Consider the following 20,471-nt stretch of genomic DNA (forward strand, 5'->3'; position numbering starts at 1 on the left):
GCCGGCCAACCCTTGTATATAAAGTGCAGTGGTGAGAAAGGGCTTTGCAGTTTAAAATAAATCTCAATGCACCATGGTAAAGGGTGTCAATTGATCTCAAACACTGAGTAGAAGCATTCATATATAAAATATCCCCATAGTCTAGTAAAGGCATAAATGTAGCTGATACTAGCCTCCTTTTGGCTTCAAAAGAAAAACAGGCCTTATTCCTCAAATAAAATCCCAACTTCAGCTCACATTTTTTTGTAAGTTGTTTGAATATGCACTTTAAAAGAGAGGCCGCCATCAATTAAAATTCCAAGATATTCATGAGGTTACAGTCTCAATCTCATTGCCCTGACAGGTAGTAATAGGTGAAAGGTTTAGATATCTATTTCTTGCTTTAGAAAACACCATTACATTTAGTTTTGTCACTATTGAGGATAAGCTTCAATTGACACAAGGTATGTTGAACAGTATAAAAAGCAGTTTGCAAGTTTTGGAAAGCTTTTGTGAGAGACGAGGCACAACAATAAATAACAGTATCATCAGCATAAAAGTTGAAGTTAGTTGCGCATTTTGCACATTTTTATCTAAATTATTTATATAAATAGTGAATAAGAGGGGACCGAGTACAGTGCCCTGGGGCACTCCATTATAGACAGACAATTTAACAGACATGAGTTTTTTATTTTATTTCAGGCAGGGTAGCCTAGAGGTTATAGTGTTAGAGTGTTGGACTTGTAACCGAAAGGTTGCAAGTTCAAATCTCCGAGCTGACAAGGTACAAATCTGTCGTTCTGCCCCTGAACAGGCAGTTAACCCACTAGGCTGTCATTGAAAATAAGAATTTGTTCTTAACTGACTTGCCTAGTTAAATAAAGGTAAAATAATAAAATTATTTAACCAGGTAGGCAAGTTGAGAACAAGTTCTCATTTACAATTGCGACCTGGCCAAGATAAAGCAAAGCAGTTCGACATGGAGTAAAACAAACATACAGTCAATAATACAGTAGAAAAATAAGTCTATATACAATGTGAGCAAATAAGGTGAGATAAGGGAGGTAAAGGCAAAAAAAGGCCATGGTGGCGAAGTAAATACAATATAGCAAGTAAAACACTGGAATGGTAGATTTGCAGTGGAAGAATGTGCAAAGTGGAGATAGAAATAATGGGGTGCAAAGGAGCAAAATAAATACAGTAGGGGAAGAGGTAGTTGTGTACAGGTGCAGTAATCTGTGAGCTATTCCTTAAAGCTAGTGAGGGAGATAAGTGTTTCCAGTTTCAGAGATTTTCGATGGAGAGGCGGCCAAAGGAAGAATTCGTTTTGGGGGTGACCAGAGAGATAAACCTGCTGGAGCGCGTGCTACAAGTGGGTGCTGCTATGGTGACCAGCGAGCTGAGATAAAGGGGGACTTTACCTAGCAGGGTCTTGTAGATGACCTGGAGCCAGCGGGTTTGGTGACGAGTATGAAACGAGGGCCAGCAAACGAGAGCTTACATGTCGCAGTGGTGGGTAGTATATGGGGCTTTGGTGACAAAACGGATGGCACTGTGATAGACTGCATCCAATTTATTGAGTAGGGTATTGGAGGCTATTTTGTAAATTATATCGCCGAAGTCAAGGATCGGTAGGATGGTCAGTTTTACGAGGGTATGTTTGGCAGCATGAGTGAAGGATGCTTTGTTGCGAAAAAGGAAGCCAATTCTAGATTTAACTTTGTTTTGGAGATCCTTAATGTGAGTCTGGATGGAGAGTTTACAGTCTAACCAGACACCTAGGTATTTATAGTTGTCCACGTATTCTAAGTCTGTCCAGAACCGTCGAGAGTAGTGATGCTGGATAGGCAGGCAGGTGTGGGCAGTGATTGGTTGAAGAGCATGCATTTAGTTTTACTTGCATTTAAGAGCAGTTGGAGCCCACGGAAGGAGAGTTGTATGGCAGTGAAGCTCGTATGGAGGTTAGTTAACACAGTGTCCAAAAAGGTTCGGAAGTTTACAGAATGGTGTCGTCTGCATAGAGGTGGATCAAAGACTCACCAGCAGCAAGAGCGACATCATTGATGTATGCAGAGAAGAGTCGGACCGAGAATTGAATCCCGTAGCACCCCCATAGAGACTGCCAGAGGTCCAGACAACAGGCCCTCCGATTTGACACACTGAACTCTATCAGACAAGTAGATGGTGAACCAGGCGAGGCAGTCATTTGAGAAACCAAGGCTGTTGAGTCTGCCAATAAGAATGTGGTGATTGACAGAGTCTAAAACCTTGGCCAGGTCGATGAATACAGCTGCACATTACTGTCTCTTATCAATGGCGGTTATGATATCGTTTAGGACCTTGAGTGTGGCTGAGGTGCACCCATGACCAGTTCTGAAACTGGGATTCGAAATGATCGGTAGTCTGTTTGTTCACTTGGCTTTCGAAGACCTTAGAAAGACAGGGTAGGATAGATATAGGTCTGTAGCAGTTTGGGTCTAGAGTGTCTCCCCCTTTGAAGAGGGGGATGACCGCGGCAGCTTTCCAATCTTTGGGAATCTCAGACGACACGAAAGAGAGGCTGGTAATAGGGGTTGCAACAAAAAATAATTTTAGAAAGAGAGGATCCAGATTGTCTAGCATATGTACATATGTATACATGCTGTGTGGCTCACATTAGGCTGTTGTGTCTTTTGAAAGTGACATCAAATATGCATGTCGGTCAGACAAGTCCATAGAAATACTGTATACTAGAAAATAGTTGATAACGCTCCCCTTCCCAGAAATGAATGACTGTAATAGCCTACTTCAGACCACAGATAGAGCACCTTGCGTCAACGTCCGATACACAGTTGGCCTAGGTTAGACTGGCATGAACTACATTTGATCTGAAGGTTTTGACAACCTAGTATACCCGGTCAATACTTTCCGATACACTGCTTCTAGTCTAAATGGGGAAACCGGTAGCCCTGTCAATGAACCAGTTGACGTGGACGGGGGTGGGGTAAAGGATGGTGGGTATCGCCGGGGGGGGCAGAACCGCGCTGTGTGCATTTATCAAAGTAGGCCATGCATTATGTCAGACCTTAACTCCTCTTCAAAAGGCTGCAATGCAAGGAGGTCGGTAGATTGGTTAAAAATGTATTTGTTTGATAGCTGTCATTGGTAGTTTTTAGTAAATGTATTTGTTTGACATTTAACCTACTTTGAGATTTGCCATGGCTGCTGATCATTGATCAGGCTCTCTTTATCCTCACAAAGTCTTGGCAACATTGGGGGATGGATGCATTTTATATTGGACAGACACTGAAGGTTATATTCAAATGCTATTGTATTTTTAATACTCAGGCTATTTAGCATTCTTTATGAGTTCTTAAATTTTACAAATCCCTGGTCTTGGAAACTCTTGATTGGCATAGAGCTCTATGATTTTCTTAGGCCTATTGCTATGGATTAGGCAGATAGTTTCATTCAAAATTGTATTTTTAAACGTGTTAAAGATCATTTATAGGCTCGGCCTATCATAGTTCTGTGATGAGCATCGAGATACCTGCTGGCTTGATGGATTTGCTTCAAGGATACACTGTGGAGGTACTACGGCGCCGACCGCCAGATTTGGTTGAATTTGCAATCCAATATTTCACATGTCTACAAGACAGCCGAAAACACGACAGGCATGTCAAAGAAAGGTTTGCCGATTCTACGCGGGAAGGAGTGGCTTTTGATAGTATTTCAGTTGAATCAAATGAAGATGAAGACTCTGATGATGCCTATAGTGAGTGACATTTTTATCTCTATTTGGCCACTATTTTTGCAATATTCTTCATGATATGATTATTAAATCTATTTTAAAAGATTTTCTCCTCTGTATTTTTATTATAACCTTTTTACTCTAAATTATACAAACTATTTTTTAACTCTCACTTTTAAGTCTATTTAAAACAAAATAATACAAGTTTGTTTGTGGATATCTCTGCCTCTTGATAAATCAGTTTCTGTGCCCTGACAATAAGTGATGAGAGAAAATTAGAGGGAAGAATCTGGTATGGTAGTAGGGGGATGGTCATGCACTGTAAGCTAAAGTGTGTCAATGGATCCATAAGAACAACTAATGATGTTCAGTGGGACCAACTTAATATCTGGTGCTGAAACATTTCTCTCTCTCGATAGTGCCCCCCTCCAACCCTAATAAATACAGTCGCAGAGCATCTGGTGAGTGTCATCTTTTGGTTTTGCATCCATTATATGCTGTGTATGAAGAATATTATTTCAGTCTCACTTGTGTGTTAGTTACAACATTCCCTTTGAGTGTATTTGTTTGTCCCCGGTGTGTGTCACAGTCATTTTGCTCCCCCAGTCTGTGCAGAGGCCTATAACCCAGACGATGATGAGGATGAGGACTTTGAGCCGCGGGTGGTACACTCCAAATCAGACGAGCAGCGTCGCAGACTCCAGGACGCCTGCCGAGACATTCTACTGTTCAAAACTCTCGACCAGGTAGAGTATTGTATGTAGTCCTGTAAGGGAGTGCGTAACTGGTGGCAGGGAAGTCTGGCGCAGGAGAGCAAAACTGGATAATCAACGGATCAGTTTCATTCATAAAACCACCGGTAACCAGAACCACAAACAAATGGGTACAAAACCCGTCGCGCACCAGAGAAAACGTGCACATGCACTTACAATAAACAATTCCGCACAAAGACATGGGCTAGAGGTCCGGCGACGCTGACCGCCGAGCGCCGTCTGAACAAGGAGAGGTACCGACCTTGACCGTCTCCAGCTGCGCGCCGACACCAGCCTCAGGGACGACTCAGAGGGAGAGGCGCAGGGCGATGCGGACGGAGAAGATGGAACTCCTGCAGCATTGAAGGGTCCAACACGTCCTCGACCGGAACCCAGCACCTCTCCTCCGGACCGTACCCCTCCCACTCCACAAGGTACTGAACGCCCCTTGCCTGAGGCCTCGAATCCAGTATGGAGCGAACGGAGTACGCCGGGGCCCCCAATGTCCAGAGGGGCGGAGGAACCTCCCGCACCTCAGACTCCTGGAGTGGACCAGCCACCACCGGCCTGATGAGAGACACATGGAACGAGGGGTTAATACGGTAATCAGGAGGGAGCTGTAACCTATAACAAACCTCGTTCAGTCTCCTCAGGACTTTAAATGGCCCCACAAACCGCGGGCCCAGCTTCCGGCAGGGAAGGTTTTGGGTCGAGACCCAGACCCAGTTCCCCGGTGTGAACACCGGGACCTCACTGCGGTGGCGGCCTGCGCTGTTTTTCTGTCACAGCACGGCCCGCTGAAGATGAGCACGGGCAGCTTCCCATGTCTCCTCCGCACGCCTGAACCAGTCGACCACCGCAGGAGCCTCGGTCTGACTCTGATGCCAAGGCTCAGAACCGGCTGGTACCCCAGTACACACTGGAAGGGAGAGAGGTTAGTGGAGGAGTGGCGGAGCGAGTTCTGTGCCATCTCGGCCCAGGGCACGAACGCCGCCCACTCCCCCGGCCGGTCCTGGCAATAAGACCGCAGAAACCTGCCCACATCCTGGTTTACTCTCTCCACCTGCCCATTACTCTCGAGGCGACCAAGCACCCTGCGCACCAGGGACACATGTTCGGCGCGTGTAGCGGAGTATATCAGAATGTCATCAAAAAACACCACTACACCCTGCCCGTGCAGGTCCCTGAAAATCTCGTCTACAAACGCTTGGAAGATTGATGGCGCATTCATCAACCCGTACGGCATGAAGAGGTACTCATAGTGCCCTGAGGTGGTATTGAAAGCCGTCTTCCACTCGTCTCCCTCCCGGATACGCACCAGGTTGTAAGCGCTCCTCAGATCTAGTTTGGTGAAGAAGCTCACCCTGTGCATTGACTCAATCGCTGTGGCTATGAGCGGTAGCTCACAGTGATCTGGTTCAGGCCACAATAGTCAATACACGGGCGCAGACCTCCCTCCTTCTTCTTCATAAAAAATAAACTCGAGGAGGCGGGTGAAGTAAAGGACCGAATGAACCCCTGAAGCAGGGATTCAGTGACATATGTTTCCATAGCCACCGCCTCCGCCTGTGACAGGGGATACACTGGAAAGTGCGGCGTCTGCGGCGTCTACCTGGAGATTTATCGCACAATCCCCCAGACGATGAGGTGGTAATTGAGTTTTGGAGAAGGCGAGAGCCAAGTCAGAATATTCGGGAGGAATGCGCACGGTGGAGACCTGGTCTGGACTTTCCACCGTGGTGGCACAAACGGAAAACTAAACACCTCCCCGAGCACTATTGCGACCACCCCGTGAGAGCCCTCTGTTGCCAACAAACAGTGGGGTCGTGACAAGCTAACCAGAGTAGGCCTAGCACCACGGGAAACGCAGGAGAGTCAATGAGAAAGAGACTAATTATCTCCTTGTGACCCCCCTGTGTCACCATGCCCAGAGGAGCGGTGGCCTCCCTAATCGACCCTGACCATAATGGTCGACTATCTAAGGCGTGAACGGGGAAGGGCACAGCCACGGGAACAATGGGGATCCCTAAACTATGGGCGAAAGACCGACCCCGATTTGGACGTCTGCGAGTAGCCAGCAGGTTATCCAGCCAGATGGACAGGTCCACCAGCTGGTCGAAGGGTGGTGTCTCTGCAGGCCAACTCCCGACAGACGTCCTCGCGCAAAATGCAATGATAATGCTAGATTAGGGCCCTGTCGTTCCATCCCGCGCCGGCGGCCAGGGTCCAAAACTCCAGGGCAAACTCCTGGGCGCTCCTCGTCCCCTGTCTCTACCCTCGGGCGGGTGTTCGAAGACTGCCTGGAAGTGGCGGGTGAACTCCTCGAAATGGTACAACGCCGCATCTCCCTCTCCCCACACAGCGTTGGCCCACTCCAGGGCTTTCCCGAAGAAGCAGGAGACGAGGGTGGACACCCTCTCACGGCCCGAAGGAGACGGGTGGACGGTTGCCAGGTATAGGACGAGCTGCAACAGGAACCCCTGGCAGCCTGCAGAAGTCCCGTCGTATTCCCGGGGAAAGGCGAGACGAATCCCACAGGGACCAGGACCTGTCTCTCCCAGCAGTCCATTGTATGGACAACGCGGTCCATGGCGGTGCCAAGATGGTGGAGCATCGCCGCGTGCTCCCGGACGTGCTCCTCCACCCCTATACCAGGGGCACCTGCTCCTGCTGACTCCATTAGCAGTGCGGAATTCTGTAAGGGAGTGCGTGGCTTGTGGCAGGGAAGTCAGGCGCAGGAGAGCAAAACTGGGTAATCAACGGAGCAGTTTTATTTTTAAAAAACACTGGTAACCAGAACCACAAACAAATGGGTACAAAACCTGTCACGCACCAGAGAAAACGTGCACATGCACTTATAATAAACAATTCCGCACAAAGACATGGGGGGTACAGAGGGTTAGATACACAACATGTAATGAGGGAAATTGAGACCAGGTGTGTGAGAAGACAAGACAAAACAATGAAACAAATGAAAAGTGGATTGATGATGGCTAGAAGACCAGCGACGCCGACCGCCGAGAGCCGCCCGAACAAAGAGAGGAACCGACTTTGGCGGAAGTCGTGACAAGTCCTTGTAAGCCACTGAGAGTAATTCATTCTAAGTCAGTGAGAGTAACTTGTAAGTTAAAAGTAATAGCACTTACTCTTTTATCTTTTTATCTTTTGTTTGGTTATGAACTCAACAAGCCCCCTCTCAATAGAGACAATACACATTAGAGATTGTATGGATTCATTTGTGTGATACTTGCTGTGTGTCCCAGTTTAGTATGCAAACACACACACACATGGTCCTCTTCTAATGTGTGACTGTTGTTTCTCTCCTTCAGGAGCAGTTCTCAGAGGTTCTGGATGGCATGTTTGAGGTGTTGGTCAAACCACAGGAGCACATCATAAACCAGGGGGAGGATGGAGACAACTTCTATGTCATAGAGCGGTGTGTGTGTGTGTGTGTGTGTGTGTGTGTGTGTGTGTGTGTGTGTGTGTGTGTGTGTGTGTGTGTGTGTGTGTGTGTGTGTGTGTGTGTGTGTGTGTGTGTGTGTGTGTTGAATCTATCATTTTTTTCTGTTTGAGGAGCATTAGGCCTAATCATGTGAATATGATGTTCTCTGATTCCTCTGGTGTCCTGTGTACCTCTATTTGTCTGCTGTAGGGGTGTGTACGACATTGTTGTGCAGATTGATGGAGTTGGAAAGTGTGTGGGGAAGTATGACAATAAGGGCAGTTTCGGGGAGCTGGCTCTCATGTACAACACCCCGCGTGCTGCCACTATCATGGCCACCCAGGAGGGGGCACTGTGGGGATTGGTGAGTCACAGTAGTGTGTGTGTGTGTTTAATGTGTATCTATGAGAGATGAGTTGTAACCTTTATGTGAATGTTTTAGGATCGGGCCACATTCCATAGACTCATAGTGAAGAACAATGCCAAGAAGAGAAAGATGTACGAAGCCTTCATTGAGTGTGTACCCCTTCTAAAGTCTCTCGAGGTGTGTGAATACTTACAGTGGGGCAAAAAGTATTTAGTCAGCCACCAATTGTGCAAGTTCCCCCACTCAAAAAGATGAGAGAGGCCTGTAATTTTCATCATAGGTACACTTCAACTATGACAAACAAAATGAGAAAAAAATCCAGAAAATCACATTGTAGGATTTTTAATGAATTTATTTGCAAATTATGGTGAAAAATAAGTATTTGGTCACCTACAAACAAGCAAGATTTCTGGCTCTCACAGACCTGTAACTTCTTCTTTAAGAGGCTCCTCTGTCCTCCACTCGTTACCTGGATTAATGGCACCTGTTTGAACTTGTTATCAGTATAAAAGACACCTGTCCACAACCTCAAACAGTCACACTCCAAACGCCACTATGGCCAAGACCAAAGAGCTGTCAAAGGACACCAGAAACAAAATTGTAGACCTGCACCAGTCTGGGAAGACTGAATCTGCAATAGGTAAGCGGCTTGGTTTGAAGAAATCAACTGTGGGAGCAATTATTAGGAAATGGAAGACATACAAGACCACTGATAATCTCCCTCGATCTGGGGCTCCACGCAAGATCTCACCCCGTGGGGTCAAAATGATCACAAGAACAGTGAGCAAAAATCCCAGAACCACACGGGGGGACCTAGTGAATGACCTGCAGAGAGCTGGGACCAAAGTAACAAAGCCTACCATCAGTAACACAATACGCTGCCAAGTCCCCCTGCTTAAGCCAGTACATGTCCGGGCCGTCTGAAGTTTGCTAGAGAGCATTTGGATGATCCAGAAGAAGATTGGGAGAATGTCATATGGTCAGATGAAACCAAAATATAACTTTTTGGTAAAAACTCAACTCGTCGTGTTTGGAGGACAAAGAATGCTGAGTTGCATCCAAAGAATACCATACCAACTGTGAAGCATGGAAACATCATGCTTTGGGGCTGTTTTTCTGCAAAGGGTCCAGGACGACTGATCCGTGTAAAGTAACTATTGAATGGGGCCATGTATCTTGAGATTTTGAGTGAAAACCTCCTTCCATCAGCAAGGGCATCGAAGATGAAACGTGGCTGGGTCTTTCTGCATGACAATGATCCCAAACACACCGCCCGGGCAACAAAGGAGTGGCTTTGTAAGAAGCATTTCAAGGTCCTGGAGTGGCCTAGCCAGTCTCCAGATCTCAACCCCATAGAAAATATTTGGAGGGAGTTGAAAGTCCGTGTTGCCCAGCAACAGCCCCAAAACATCACTGCTCTAGAGGAGATATGCATGGAGGAATGGGCCAAAATACCAGCAACAGTGTGTGAAAACCTTGTGAAGACTTACAGAAAACGTTTGACCTCTGTCATTGCCAACAAAGGGTATATAACAAAGTATTGAGATAAACTTTTGTTATTGACCAAATACTTATTTTCCACCATAATTTGCAAATAAATTCATTAAAAATCCTACAATGTAATTTTCTTTTCTCATTTTGTCTGTCATAGTTGAAGTGTACCTATGATGAAAATTACAGGCCTCTCTCATCTTTTTAAGTGGGAGAACTTGCACAATTGGTGGCTGACTAAATACTTTTTTTGCCCCATTGTATGTCTGTTTTATTTGACCACAGAATTGTTTTTGTGTCCTTTACAATCAAAATTGTACCGTGTATTCAAAGTACAACATACGAGAAGGTACATGAGAGGCTCACATTGTAAACAATCCTCACTCAGAATGCATGTAAAGTTCGATGTATACTTTTATCACACCTTCATCTTCTGTCCTCGTCTTTTCCTCAGCTCTCTGAGAGGATGAAGATTGTTGATGTCGTGGGAATGAGAGCGTTCAAAGATGAGGAGTGCATCATAACACAGGTATTATGGCTTTTTATTGTACAGTTCATCTAAGATTATTCTTTACTTTGAACCACTGCTTCTTCTACTGCTTTTCTACACTTTTAGGGGGAGAAGGCAGATTGTTTCTACATCGTGGAGTCGGGCCAGGTGAAGATCATGATAATAAGCAAAGTAGGTGTGCATGTTTGGCTCTTCACTTGGGTGTGTGTTAGACCTACTCTATAAATAAAGACTTTGCTGTGGGTACCTGCTGCAAGTTACTGACTGTACTGAATGTATGCGTCTAGCATCATTGGAATGTGGTACAACAGACTCAGCTGTATGTCTCCTTACCTAGACTAAAGCAGGACAGCTGGACAATGCAGAGGTGGAGATTGCACGCTGCTCTAGAGGCCAATATTTCGGAGAGCTGGCTCTGGTCACCAACAAACCACGTGCAGCATCCGTCTATGCTGTAGGGGACACCAAGTGCTTGGGTACGTTGTACAGTGAGCTCCAACAGTGAGCTTCAAAAGTATTGGAAACAGTGACACATTGTTTGTTGTTTTGTTTCTATACTCCAGCATTTTGGATTTGAAATGATACAATGACTATGGGGTTAAAGTGCAGACTGTCAGATTTCATTTGAGGGTATTTTCATCCATATCAGAAGAACCGTCTATAAATAAGAGCACTTTTTGTACATAGTTTTTAGGGCACCAAAAGTACTGGGACAAATTCACTTATATGTGTATTTGTCATGCAGGTGAATGAGGACCCAAAAGCGACTTGGCGAAAACAGAGTATTTAATCCAGAATAAACTTTACAAAACAAAAAGCATAATACTACACGTAAAGACAAGAACAGACTGGAGACTTGATCGAGAACTGCAGGTTGCCTCGGGAAGGCACTTGAACCTAGCAGACTCAGACACCTGCTCACCACGCAGCATCTGAGGGAAACACGACACGACAGGGCAAAACATTGACACAGCACGGTGAATTATAAATGAGGATCCGACAGGGCAGGTACGGGAAACAAGGAGTGAAATAGGGACTCTAATCAGGGAAAAGGATCGGGAACAGGTGTGGGAAGACTAAATGATGATTAGGGGAATAGGAACAGCTGGGAGCAGGAACGGAACGATAGAGAGAAGAGAGAGCGAGAGAGTGAGAGAGGGAGGGGGAGAGAGAGGGATAGAAAGAGGGAAAGAACCTAATAAGACCAGCAGAGGGAAACGAATAGAATGGGAAGCACAGGGACAAGACAAGATAATAAATGACAAAACATGACAGTACCCCCCACTCACCGAGCGCCTCCTGGCGCACTCGAGGAGGAATCCTGGCGGCAACGGAGGAAATCATCAATGAGTGAACGGTCCAGCACGTCCCGAGACGGAACCCAACTCCTCTCCTCAGGACCGTAACCCTCCCAATCCACTAAGTATTGGTGACCCCGTCCCCGAGAACGCATGTCCATGATCTTATGTACCTTGTAAATAGGTGCGCTCTCGACAAGGACGGGAGGGGGAGGGAAGACGAACGGGGGTGCGAAGAAAGGGCTTAACACAGGAGACATGGAAGACAGGATGGACGCGACGAAGATGTCGCGGAAGAAGCAGTCGCACAGCGACAGGATTGACGACCTGGGAGACACGGAACGGACCAATGAACCGCGGAGTCAACTTACGAGAAGCTGTCGTAAGAGGAAGGTTGCGAGTGGAAAGCCACACTCTCTGGCCGCAACAATACCTAGGACTCTTAATCCTGCGTTTATTGGCGGCTCTCACAGTCTGTGCCCTGTAGCGGCAAAGTGCAGACCTCACCCTCCTCCAGGTGCGCTCACAACGTTGGACAAACGCTTGAGCGGAGGGAACGCTGGACTCGGCAAGCTGGGAAGAGAATAGAGGAGGCTGGTAACCCAGACTACTCTGAAACGGAGATAACCCGGTAGCAGACGAAGGAAGCGAGTTGTGAGCGTATTCTGCCCAGGGGAGCTGTTCTGCCCAAGACGCAGGGTTTCTGAAAGAAAGGCTGCGTAGTATGCGACCAATCGTCTGATTGGCCCTCTCTGCTTGACCGTTAGACTGGGGATGAAACCCGGAAGAGAGACTGACGGACGCACCAATCAAACGACAGAACTCCCTCCAAAACTGTGACGTGAATTGCGGGCCTCTGTCTGAAACGGCGTCTAACGGGAGGCCATGAATTCTGAACACATTCTCGATAATGATTTGTGCCGTCTCCTTAGCGGAAGGAAGTTTAGCGAGGGGAATGAAATGTGCCGCCTTAGAGAACCTATCGACAACCGTAAGAATCACAGTCTTCCCCGCAGACAAAGGCAGACCGGTAATGAAGTCTAGGGCGATGTGAGACCATGGTCGAGAAGGAATGGGGAGCGGTCTGAGACGACCGGCAGGAGGAGAGTTACCCGACTTAGTCTGCGCGCAGTCCGAACAAGCAGCCACGAAACGGCGCGTGTCACGCTCCTGAGTCGGCCACCAAAATCGCTGGCGAATAGACGCAAGAGTGCCTCGAACACCGGAATGACCAGCTAACTTGGCAGAGTGAGCCCACTGAAGAACAGCCAGACGAGTGGAAACAGGAACGAAAAGGAGGTTACTAGGACAAGCGCGCGGCGACGCAGTGTGCGTGAGTGCTTGCTTAACCTGTCTTTCAATTCCCCAGACTGTCAACCCGACAACACGCCCATAAGGAAGAATCCCCTCGGGATCAGTAGAAGCCACAGAAGAACTAAACAGACGGGATAAGGCATCAGGCTTGGTGTTCTTGCTACCCGGACGGTAAGAAATCACAAACTCGAAACGAGCGAAAAACAACGCCCAACGAGCTTGACGGGCATTAAGTCGTTTGGCAGAACGGATGTACTCAAGGTTCTTATGGTCTGTCCAAACGACAAAAGGAACGGTCGCCCCCTCCAACCACTGTCGCCATTCGCCTAGGGCTAAGCGGATGGCGAGCAGTTCACGGTTACCCACATCATAGTTGCGCTCAGATGGCGACAGGCGATGAGAAAAATAAGCGCAAGGATGAACCTTATCGTCAGACTGGAAGCGCTGGGATAGAATGGCTCCCACGCCTACCTCTGAAGCGTCAACCTCGACAATGAATTGTCTAGTGACGTCAGGAGAGTAACGAGGATAGGAGCGGACGTAAAACGTTCTTTTAGAAGATCAAAAGCTCCCTGGGCGGAACCGGACCACTTAAAACACGTCTTGACAGAAGTAAGAGCTGTGAGAGGGGCAGCAACTTGACCGAAATTATGAATGAAACGCCGATAGAAATTAGCGAAACCTAAAAAGCGCTGCAACTCGACACGTGACCTTGGAACGGGCCAATCACTGACCGCTTGGACCTTAGCGGAATCCATCTGAATGCCTTCAGCGGAAATAACGGAACCGAGAAAAGTAACGGAGGAGACATGAAAAGAACACTTCTCAGCCTTTACGTAGAGACAATTCTCTAAAAGGCGCTGTAGAACACGTCGAACGTGCTGAACATGAATCTCGAGTGACGGTGAAAAAATCAGGATATCGTCAAGATAGACAAAAACAAAGATGTTCAGCATGTCTCTCAGAACATCATTAACTAATGCCTGAAAAACAGCTGGCGCATTGGCGAGACCAAACGGCAGAACCCGGTACTCAAAATGCCCTAACGGAGTGTTAAACGCCGTTTTCCACTCGTCCCCCTCTCTGATGCGCACGAGATGGTAAGCGTTACGAAGGTCCAACTTAGTAAAGCACCTGGCTCCCTGCAGAATCTCGAAGGCTGATGACATAAGGGGAAGCGGATAACGATTCTTAACCGTTATGTCATTCAGCCCTCGATAATCCACGCAGGGGCGCAGAGTACCGTCCTTCTTCTTAACAAAAAGAACCCCGCCCCGGCCGGAGAGGAAGAAGGCACTATGGTACCGGCGTCAAGAGACACAGATAAATAATCCTCGAGAGCCTTACGTTCGGGAGCCGACAGAGAGTATAGTCTACCCCGAGGAGGAGTGGTCCCCGGAAGGAGATCAATACTACAATCATACGACCGGTGAGGAGGAAGGGAGTTGGCTCGGGACCGACTGAAGACCGTGCGCAGATCATGATATTCCTCCGGCACTCCTGTCAAATCGCCAGGTTCCTCCTGAGAAGTGGGGACAGAAGAAATGGGAGGGATGGCAGACATTAAGCACTTCACATGACAAGATACGTTCCAGGATAGGATAGAATTACAAGACCAATTAATAGAAGGATTATGACATACTAGCCAGGGATGACCCAAAACAACAGGTGTGAAAGGTGAATGAAAAATCAAAAAAGAAATAGTCTCACTGTGGTTACCAGATACTGTGAGAGTTAAAGGTAGTGTCTCAAATTTGATACTGGGAAGATGACTACCATCTAAGGCAAACATGGGCGTAGGCTTGTCTAACTGTCTGAAAGGAATGTTATGTTTCCGAACCCATGCTTCGTCCATGAAACAACCCTCAGCCCCAGAGTCAATCAAGGCACTGCATGTAGCACCCGAACCGGTCCAGCGTAGATGGACCGACATAGTAGTACAAGATCTAGATGAAGAGACCTGAGTAGTAGCGCTCACCAGTAGCCCTCCGCTTACTGATGGGCTCTGGCCTCTTACTGGACATGAATTAACAAAATGTCCATCAAATCCGCAATAGAGGCACAGGCGGTTGGTGATCCTCCGTTCCCTCTCCTTAGTCGAGATGCGAATCCCTCCCAGCTGCATGGGCTCAGTCTCAGAGCCAGAGGAGGGAGATGGTTGCGATGCGGAGCAGGGAAACACCGTTGATGCGAGCTCTCTTCCACGAGCCTGGTGACGAAGATCTACCCGTCGTTCTATGCGGATGGCGAGAGCAATCAAAGAGTCCACACAGGAAGGAACCTCCCGAGAGAGAATCTCATCTTTGACCACTGTGTGGAGTCCCTCCAGAAAACGAGCGAGCAGCGCCGGCTCGTTCCAGTCACTAGAGGCAGCAAGAGTACGAAACTCTATAGAGTAATCCGTTATGGATCGATCACCTTGGCATAGGGAAGCCAGGACCCTAGAAGCCTCCCCACCAAAAACTGAACGGTCAAAAACCCGAATCATCTCCTCTTTAAAGTTCTGGTAATTGTTAGAACAATCAGCCCTTGCCTCCCAGATAGCTGTGCCCCACTCTCGGGCCCGGCCAGTAAGGAGTGAAATGACGTAAGCAACCCGAGCTCTCTCTCTAGAGTATGTGTTGGGTTGGAGAGAGAACACAATCTCACACTGGGTGAGAAAGGAGCGGCACTCAGTGGGCTGCCCGGAGTAGCAAGGTGGGTTATTAACCCTAGGTTCTGGAGGCTCGGCAGGCCAGGAAGTAACAGGTGGCACGAGACGAAGACTCTGGAACTGTCCAGAGAGGTCGGAAACCTGAGCGGCCAGGTTCTCCACGGCATGGCGAGCAGCAGACAATTCCTGCTCGTGTCTGCCGAGCATGGCTCCTTGGATCTCGACGGCAGTGTTACGAGCGTCTGTAGTCGCTGGGTCCATTCCTCGGTCGGATCCTTCTGTCATGCAGGTGAATGAGGACCCAAAAGCGACTTGGCGAAAACAGAGTATTTAATCCAGAATAAACTTTACAAAACAAAAAGCATAATACTACACGTAAAGACAAGAACAGACTGGAGACTTGATCGAGAACTGCAGGTTGCCTCGGGAAGGCACTTGAACCTAGCAGACTCAGACACCTGCTCACCACGCAGCATCTGAGGGAAACACGACACGACAGGGCAAAACATTGACACAGCACGGTGAATTATAAATGAGGATCCGACAGGGCAGGTACGGGAAACAAGGAGTGAAATAGGGACTCTAATCAGGGAAAAGGATCGGGAACAGGTGTGGGAAGACTAAATGATGATTAGGGGAATAGGAACAGCTGGGAGCAGGAACGGAACGATAGAGAGAAGAGAGAGCGAGAGAGTGAGAGAGGGAGGGGGAGAGAGAGGGATAGAAAGAGGGAAAGAACCTAATAAGACCAGCAGAGGGAAACGAATAGAATGGGAAGCACAGGGACAAGACAAGATAATAAATGACAAAACATGACAGTATTAAAGTAGTCAAAAGTTTGGTATTTGGTCCCATTTTCCTAGCATGCAATGAAGCTCGTGACTCTACAAACTTGTTGGATGCAAGTTTTGGTTGTGTTTCAGATTATTTTGTGCCTAATATAAATGAATGGTTTAATTAATGTATTGTGTCATTTTAGAGTCACTTTTATTGTAAATAACAATAGAATATGTTTCAAAACACTACTACATTCATGTGGATGTTACCATGATTGCGGATAATCCTGAGCCAATCGTGAATAATGATTAGTTAGAAAGTTACAGACGCACAAATATCATACCCCCAAAACATGCTAACCTCTCACCATTACAATAATTGTCTCTCTGTCTCTAAAGCAGTCAGAAATGAATCGATCAGGGAGTCTATTCAAGCAGGGGGGAATTCTGACCTGAGTTAAGTGCACGTAAATGGAACGCAATTCCCTTGACCTTGAATTTAAGCATGAGAATAGCATGCTATTCACCCGCTATTCGTTCGGGGTGATCTAAGAAATGAAGTTGTGACGGAAGTGTGTTTACTGATACGCCATATTCTGACCTTGACTTAATTTCCTCATAATTCCACCACCTTTACACGTGAGTAAACCATGAATACGGTTGAGCAAACCTGCCAGTTCCAAGTAGAAAAAGCATCTACTTTCTTTATTTCTGCAACTGTTTTAGATGATTTTTCCTTATGATCCCTGGAGACGAATGTGAAACCAGTCATATGGAAGCAAACTGAAAATCATATCAACATGACATGTATTGCGGACCCTTTCCCACAGTGAAGTAGGCTATAAATAGCTGTGCCATTATTCAGAATTGTAATTGTTTGTCCCCCCGATGATGTCGCAACGCAGACGCTCGTTGGCGCCCGCGAGCAGTGTGGATGCAATAATTGAATAACATACATTCCTACATTGATTTTGCTACCGCTTGCGCACCCGAGCGGTATGGTCAGCCTGTAACATGCTGACCGGACACGTCGCCTGCGTTACAAAATAAATTTAGCACATGTTATTCAATTATTGCCAACGAGCGTCTGCGTTGCCAAGGGCTAAAATAGAAGTCATTCCTATTTCTGACACAGATCGTGCCGCAAGTCCTGCCTTCTTTATATAAATTCAAAGATCAAAAAGCCTGGAAGGAGAAGAGATGACTAGATATGATTTGGTTGAGTTTTATATGTGGATGAATTGTCGGAGTAGAGGACCTTGTGCATTTGAGGTAAAATAACAACTCAATGTTTATATCCCAGGACAAATTAGCTAGCAACAGCAAGCTAGCTAAATAAGACAAATTAGTTAGCATGTGCAAGCTAGCTAGATAAATTGCCATACATGTTTAATGCTTCTCGACCTGTCCCCAAATTAATGTAATTGGTTCAGAGTTTGTTTTGATATTTTAACCTGCATGTCGTGATCGTGTTTGGTGTGGGGGGACAAAATAAATATATGTACAATGACGCATGCTTGCAGCCGGTTTGGGTTCCGTGTAAATGTCTAACATGCTGACCAGACTGCTCACACGCGTGCTTCCGCGTGCGCCATCGCGCGCATGTTGATTCTGTCCACCCACACCAGAAGCGATCAGGATATGCTGGTTGAAATATCAAAACGAACTCTGATCTAACTATATTAATTTGGAGACATGTCGAAAAGCATTAAACATTTATGGCAATTTAGCTAGCTTGTTTGCTGTTGCTAGCCAATTTGTCCTGGGATATAAACATTGGGTTGTTATTTTACCTGAAATGCACAAGTTCCTCTACTCTGACAATTAATCAGATAAAAAGGTAAACCAAGTTCGTTTCTAGTCATCTCTCCTCCTTCAGGCTTCTTCTTTGGACTTTATATGTCGTTTCGCAACCAACTTTAAGGTGCATTACCACCACCAACTCATTGATGCTCGCAAGCATTGTGGGTACAATGATTGAATAACATGTATGTGTACATTTATTTTGCAACGCGAGCGGTGTGATCAACATGTACGCCGTTGGGGGGCTAACATATGGAATTGTTTTAAGTTAGTCATACCATTAATCATTTAGCTAGTCAAAAAGCAAATCTTAAGGAATAAGGTTTTGAAGTGTCTGTCCAATATCTCGGAGATACAAGAAAGCTCAGGAAATATTTGTGTTTGCTTGGCACATATTTAACCCTTTATTTTTAATGGCACAAAACTATTTCCATACATCTATTAATTTGTGTGGGTTAACTTCAGACGAGTCCTGTGCAACTTATGGGGTCGTAGAGCAAAACGGTGGCTAATATTTAACATGATAGAAATAGGAAACAGAAAATGTGGGTAGCCTATAATTAAGACATTCGAAAATGCTCATCTCTGGAATTTAAAAGGCCATAAAATTTCAATTCTACATAATTGCACAGCATTTCATAAACTTGACTGTGGGAAAGTTGATATGATGATATGCTTCAGTATGCTGCCAATATGACTGGTTTCACATTTGTCTCCAGCGATTTTAAGGTAAAATAAAGGCTATCTAAAACATATTTCTGTTATCCAAACAGATTACTCATTTACCTAGCTCTTATCAAATTGTAAATTACAGTGCATGGAGAATGCTGTTATTTCTATTGGAAAAAAATTAAGTAGATGCTTTTTCCACATGAAACAGGTAGGTTGGCGAGACCTTAATAGGTTCCTCGCGTGTAAAGGTGATGGAATAATGAGGGAATTAAATCAAGGTCAGAATACGGTGTATCTGTCGACATGCCTCCGCCACACCTTCATTTATTCAATCTCCACCCAAAACGAATTGCAGGTGAATAGCATGCTATTCTTATGAAATTCAAGGTCAGAATACACATAGAGAGAAGTGCATAAAAAGGAATTCCATTCCATTTACGCACGCTTAACTCAGGTTGGAATGAATAAAGGCTCAGCAGATCAGTTTGGGTCTGTTTAGCTTCATTGGCTTTTTATTGTTTGACTTGACTTGCACCTCCTTTTTTCTCTTTCCTCCTACACTCCCGCCCCCTAGTAATAGACATTCAGGCGTTTGAGCGTTTGCTGGGTTCCTGTAAGGAGATTATGAAGAGGAACATTTCCCAATACGAGAACCAGCTGGTAGCTCTGTTTGGTTCTAGTGTAGATTTGAAACATTAAAGTATAATTGTAAGAAACAGTACACTAATAATCCCACAGAGTGCTTCCTAAACGCATACTAGCTTTACATACTTACACAAGATATTTGTTGACATTTAATTGTAGAATCTACTGGACCTGATTTAATAACTGATATCAACATTACAATGTGAACTGTCTCAAATTACTTTCATCATTTTGTTTATGTAGTATTTTCCTTTTTTGACTATTGTTGTGGAAGTATCTGTATCGTTTACCGTGTTGGCTTGGCAATTGTTCATGCATGTTAGCCCAATTTATTGATAATTCTAGCCCAATAGCTCCCACACAAACAGATGCTGTTTTTCTACTGAAATTGACTTGAGGTCAAAGGTCCATCAATCAAATATTAATATGTGCTTTGATATGGAAATACTTTTCATCTGCAGATGGGGAGATTTCATAAATGTAATCCCTGGTCAAAATGTTGTCAATAAAGTAAATGGAAGTTGGTATTATGCAATGATTTCTGCAGTTTAAACTGTGCTGTGTTACTGATGTGCTGGGTGGCACTGGAGTTTATTGAATTTCAGGTGGTGTGAAAGCCAAGTGTCGGTGGGTAAGGGCTTGGACCAACGTGTTACTGTTATGTAACTATTCTGTGATTAGCTATACAATTACCCCTTTGTTTGACAGTATCAGTGATGAAATCCTATCAAACTATATAATGTTACCATAATGGAATGCATTTGCAAACGGGCGAGTTCACCTTGGATAGGCGGAGTTTGCACATTTTAGACAATTCCATTGGTCCTTAACTGAATTCACCCACCCGGGTCATGCAAAACGAACTGGCTGACTGAAGGTGGGGGGAAAATCACGTAATCCACTACCGCATCCTATCAATATGTTACATAAACCTAACCCAGCTGTTAGGAATGCAGAAGTAGACTTCTACTGGACTGCAACAGAATATACACCCCCAGCATAAACATTTTTTAGTAGAAAACTCAGATTATATTTACA

The 20,471-nt window shown here is 45.8% G+C and overlaps 1 protein-coding gene across 1 annotated transcript; it reads left to right on the top strand.

Moving 5' to 3' along the window:
- Positions 1 to 3,049: 3,049 nt before the first annotated feature.
- On the top strand, positions 3,050 to 19,952 carry LOC124028437 (cAMP-dependent protein kinase type II-alpha regulatory subunit-like). The gene is made up of 10 exons (XM_046340488.1): positions 3,050 to 3,733; positions 4,129 to 4,170; positions 4,316 to 4,455; positions 7,791 to 7,897; positions 8,114 to 8,267; positions 8,346 to 8,447; positions 10,216 to 10,290; positions 10,378 to 10,443; positions 10,610 to 10,748; positions 19,363 to 19,952. The coding sequence occupies exons 1-10, from the start codon at positions 3,493 to 3,495 to the stop codon at positions 19,485 to 19,487; spliced, it is 1,191 nt and encodes a 396-aa protein (XP_046196444.1). The 5' UTR covers positions 3,050 to 3,492; the 3' UTR covers positions 19,488 to 19,952.
- Positions 19,953 to 20,471: the final 519 nt, after the last annotated feature.

Source organism: Oncorhynchus gorbuscha, linkage group LG03 (genome assembly GCF_021184085.1).
Source record: "Oncorhynchus gorbuscha isolate QuinsamMale2020 ecotype Even-year linkage group LG03, OgorEven_v1.0, whole genome shotgun sequence".
Lineage (NCBI taxonomy): Eukaryota > Metazoa > Chordata > Actinopteri > Salmoniformes > Salmonidae > Oncorhynchus > Oncorhynchus gorbuscha.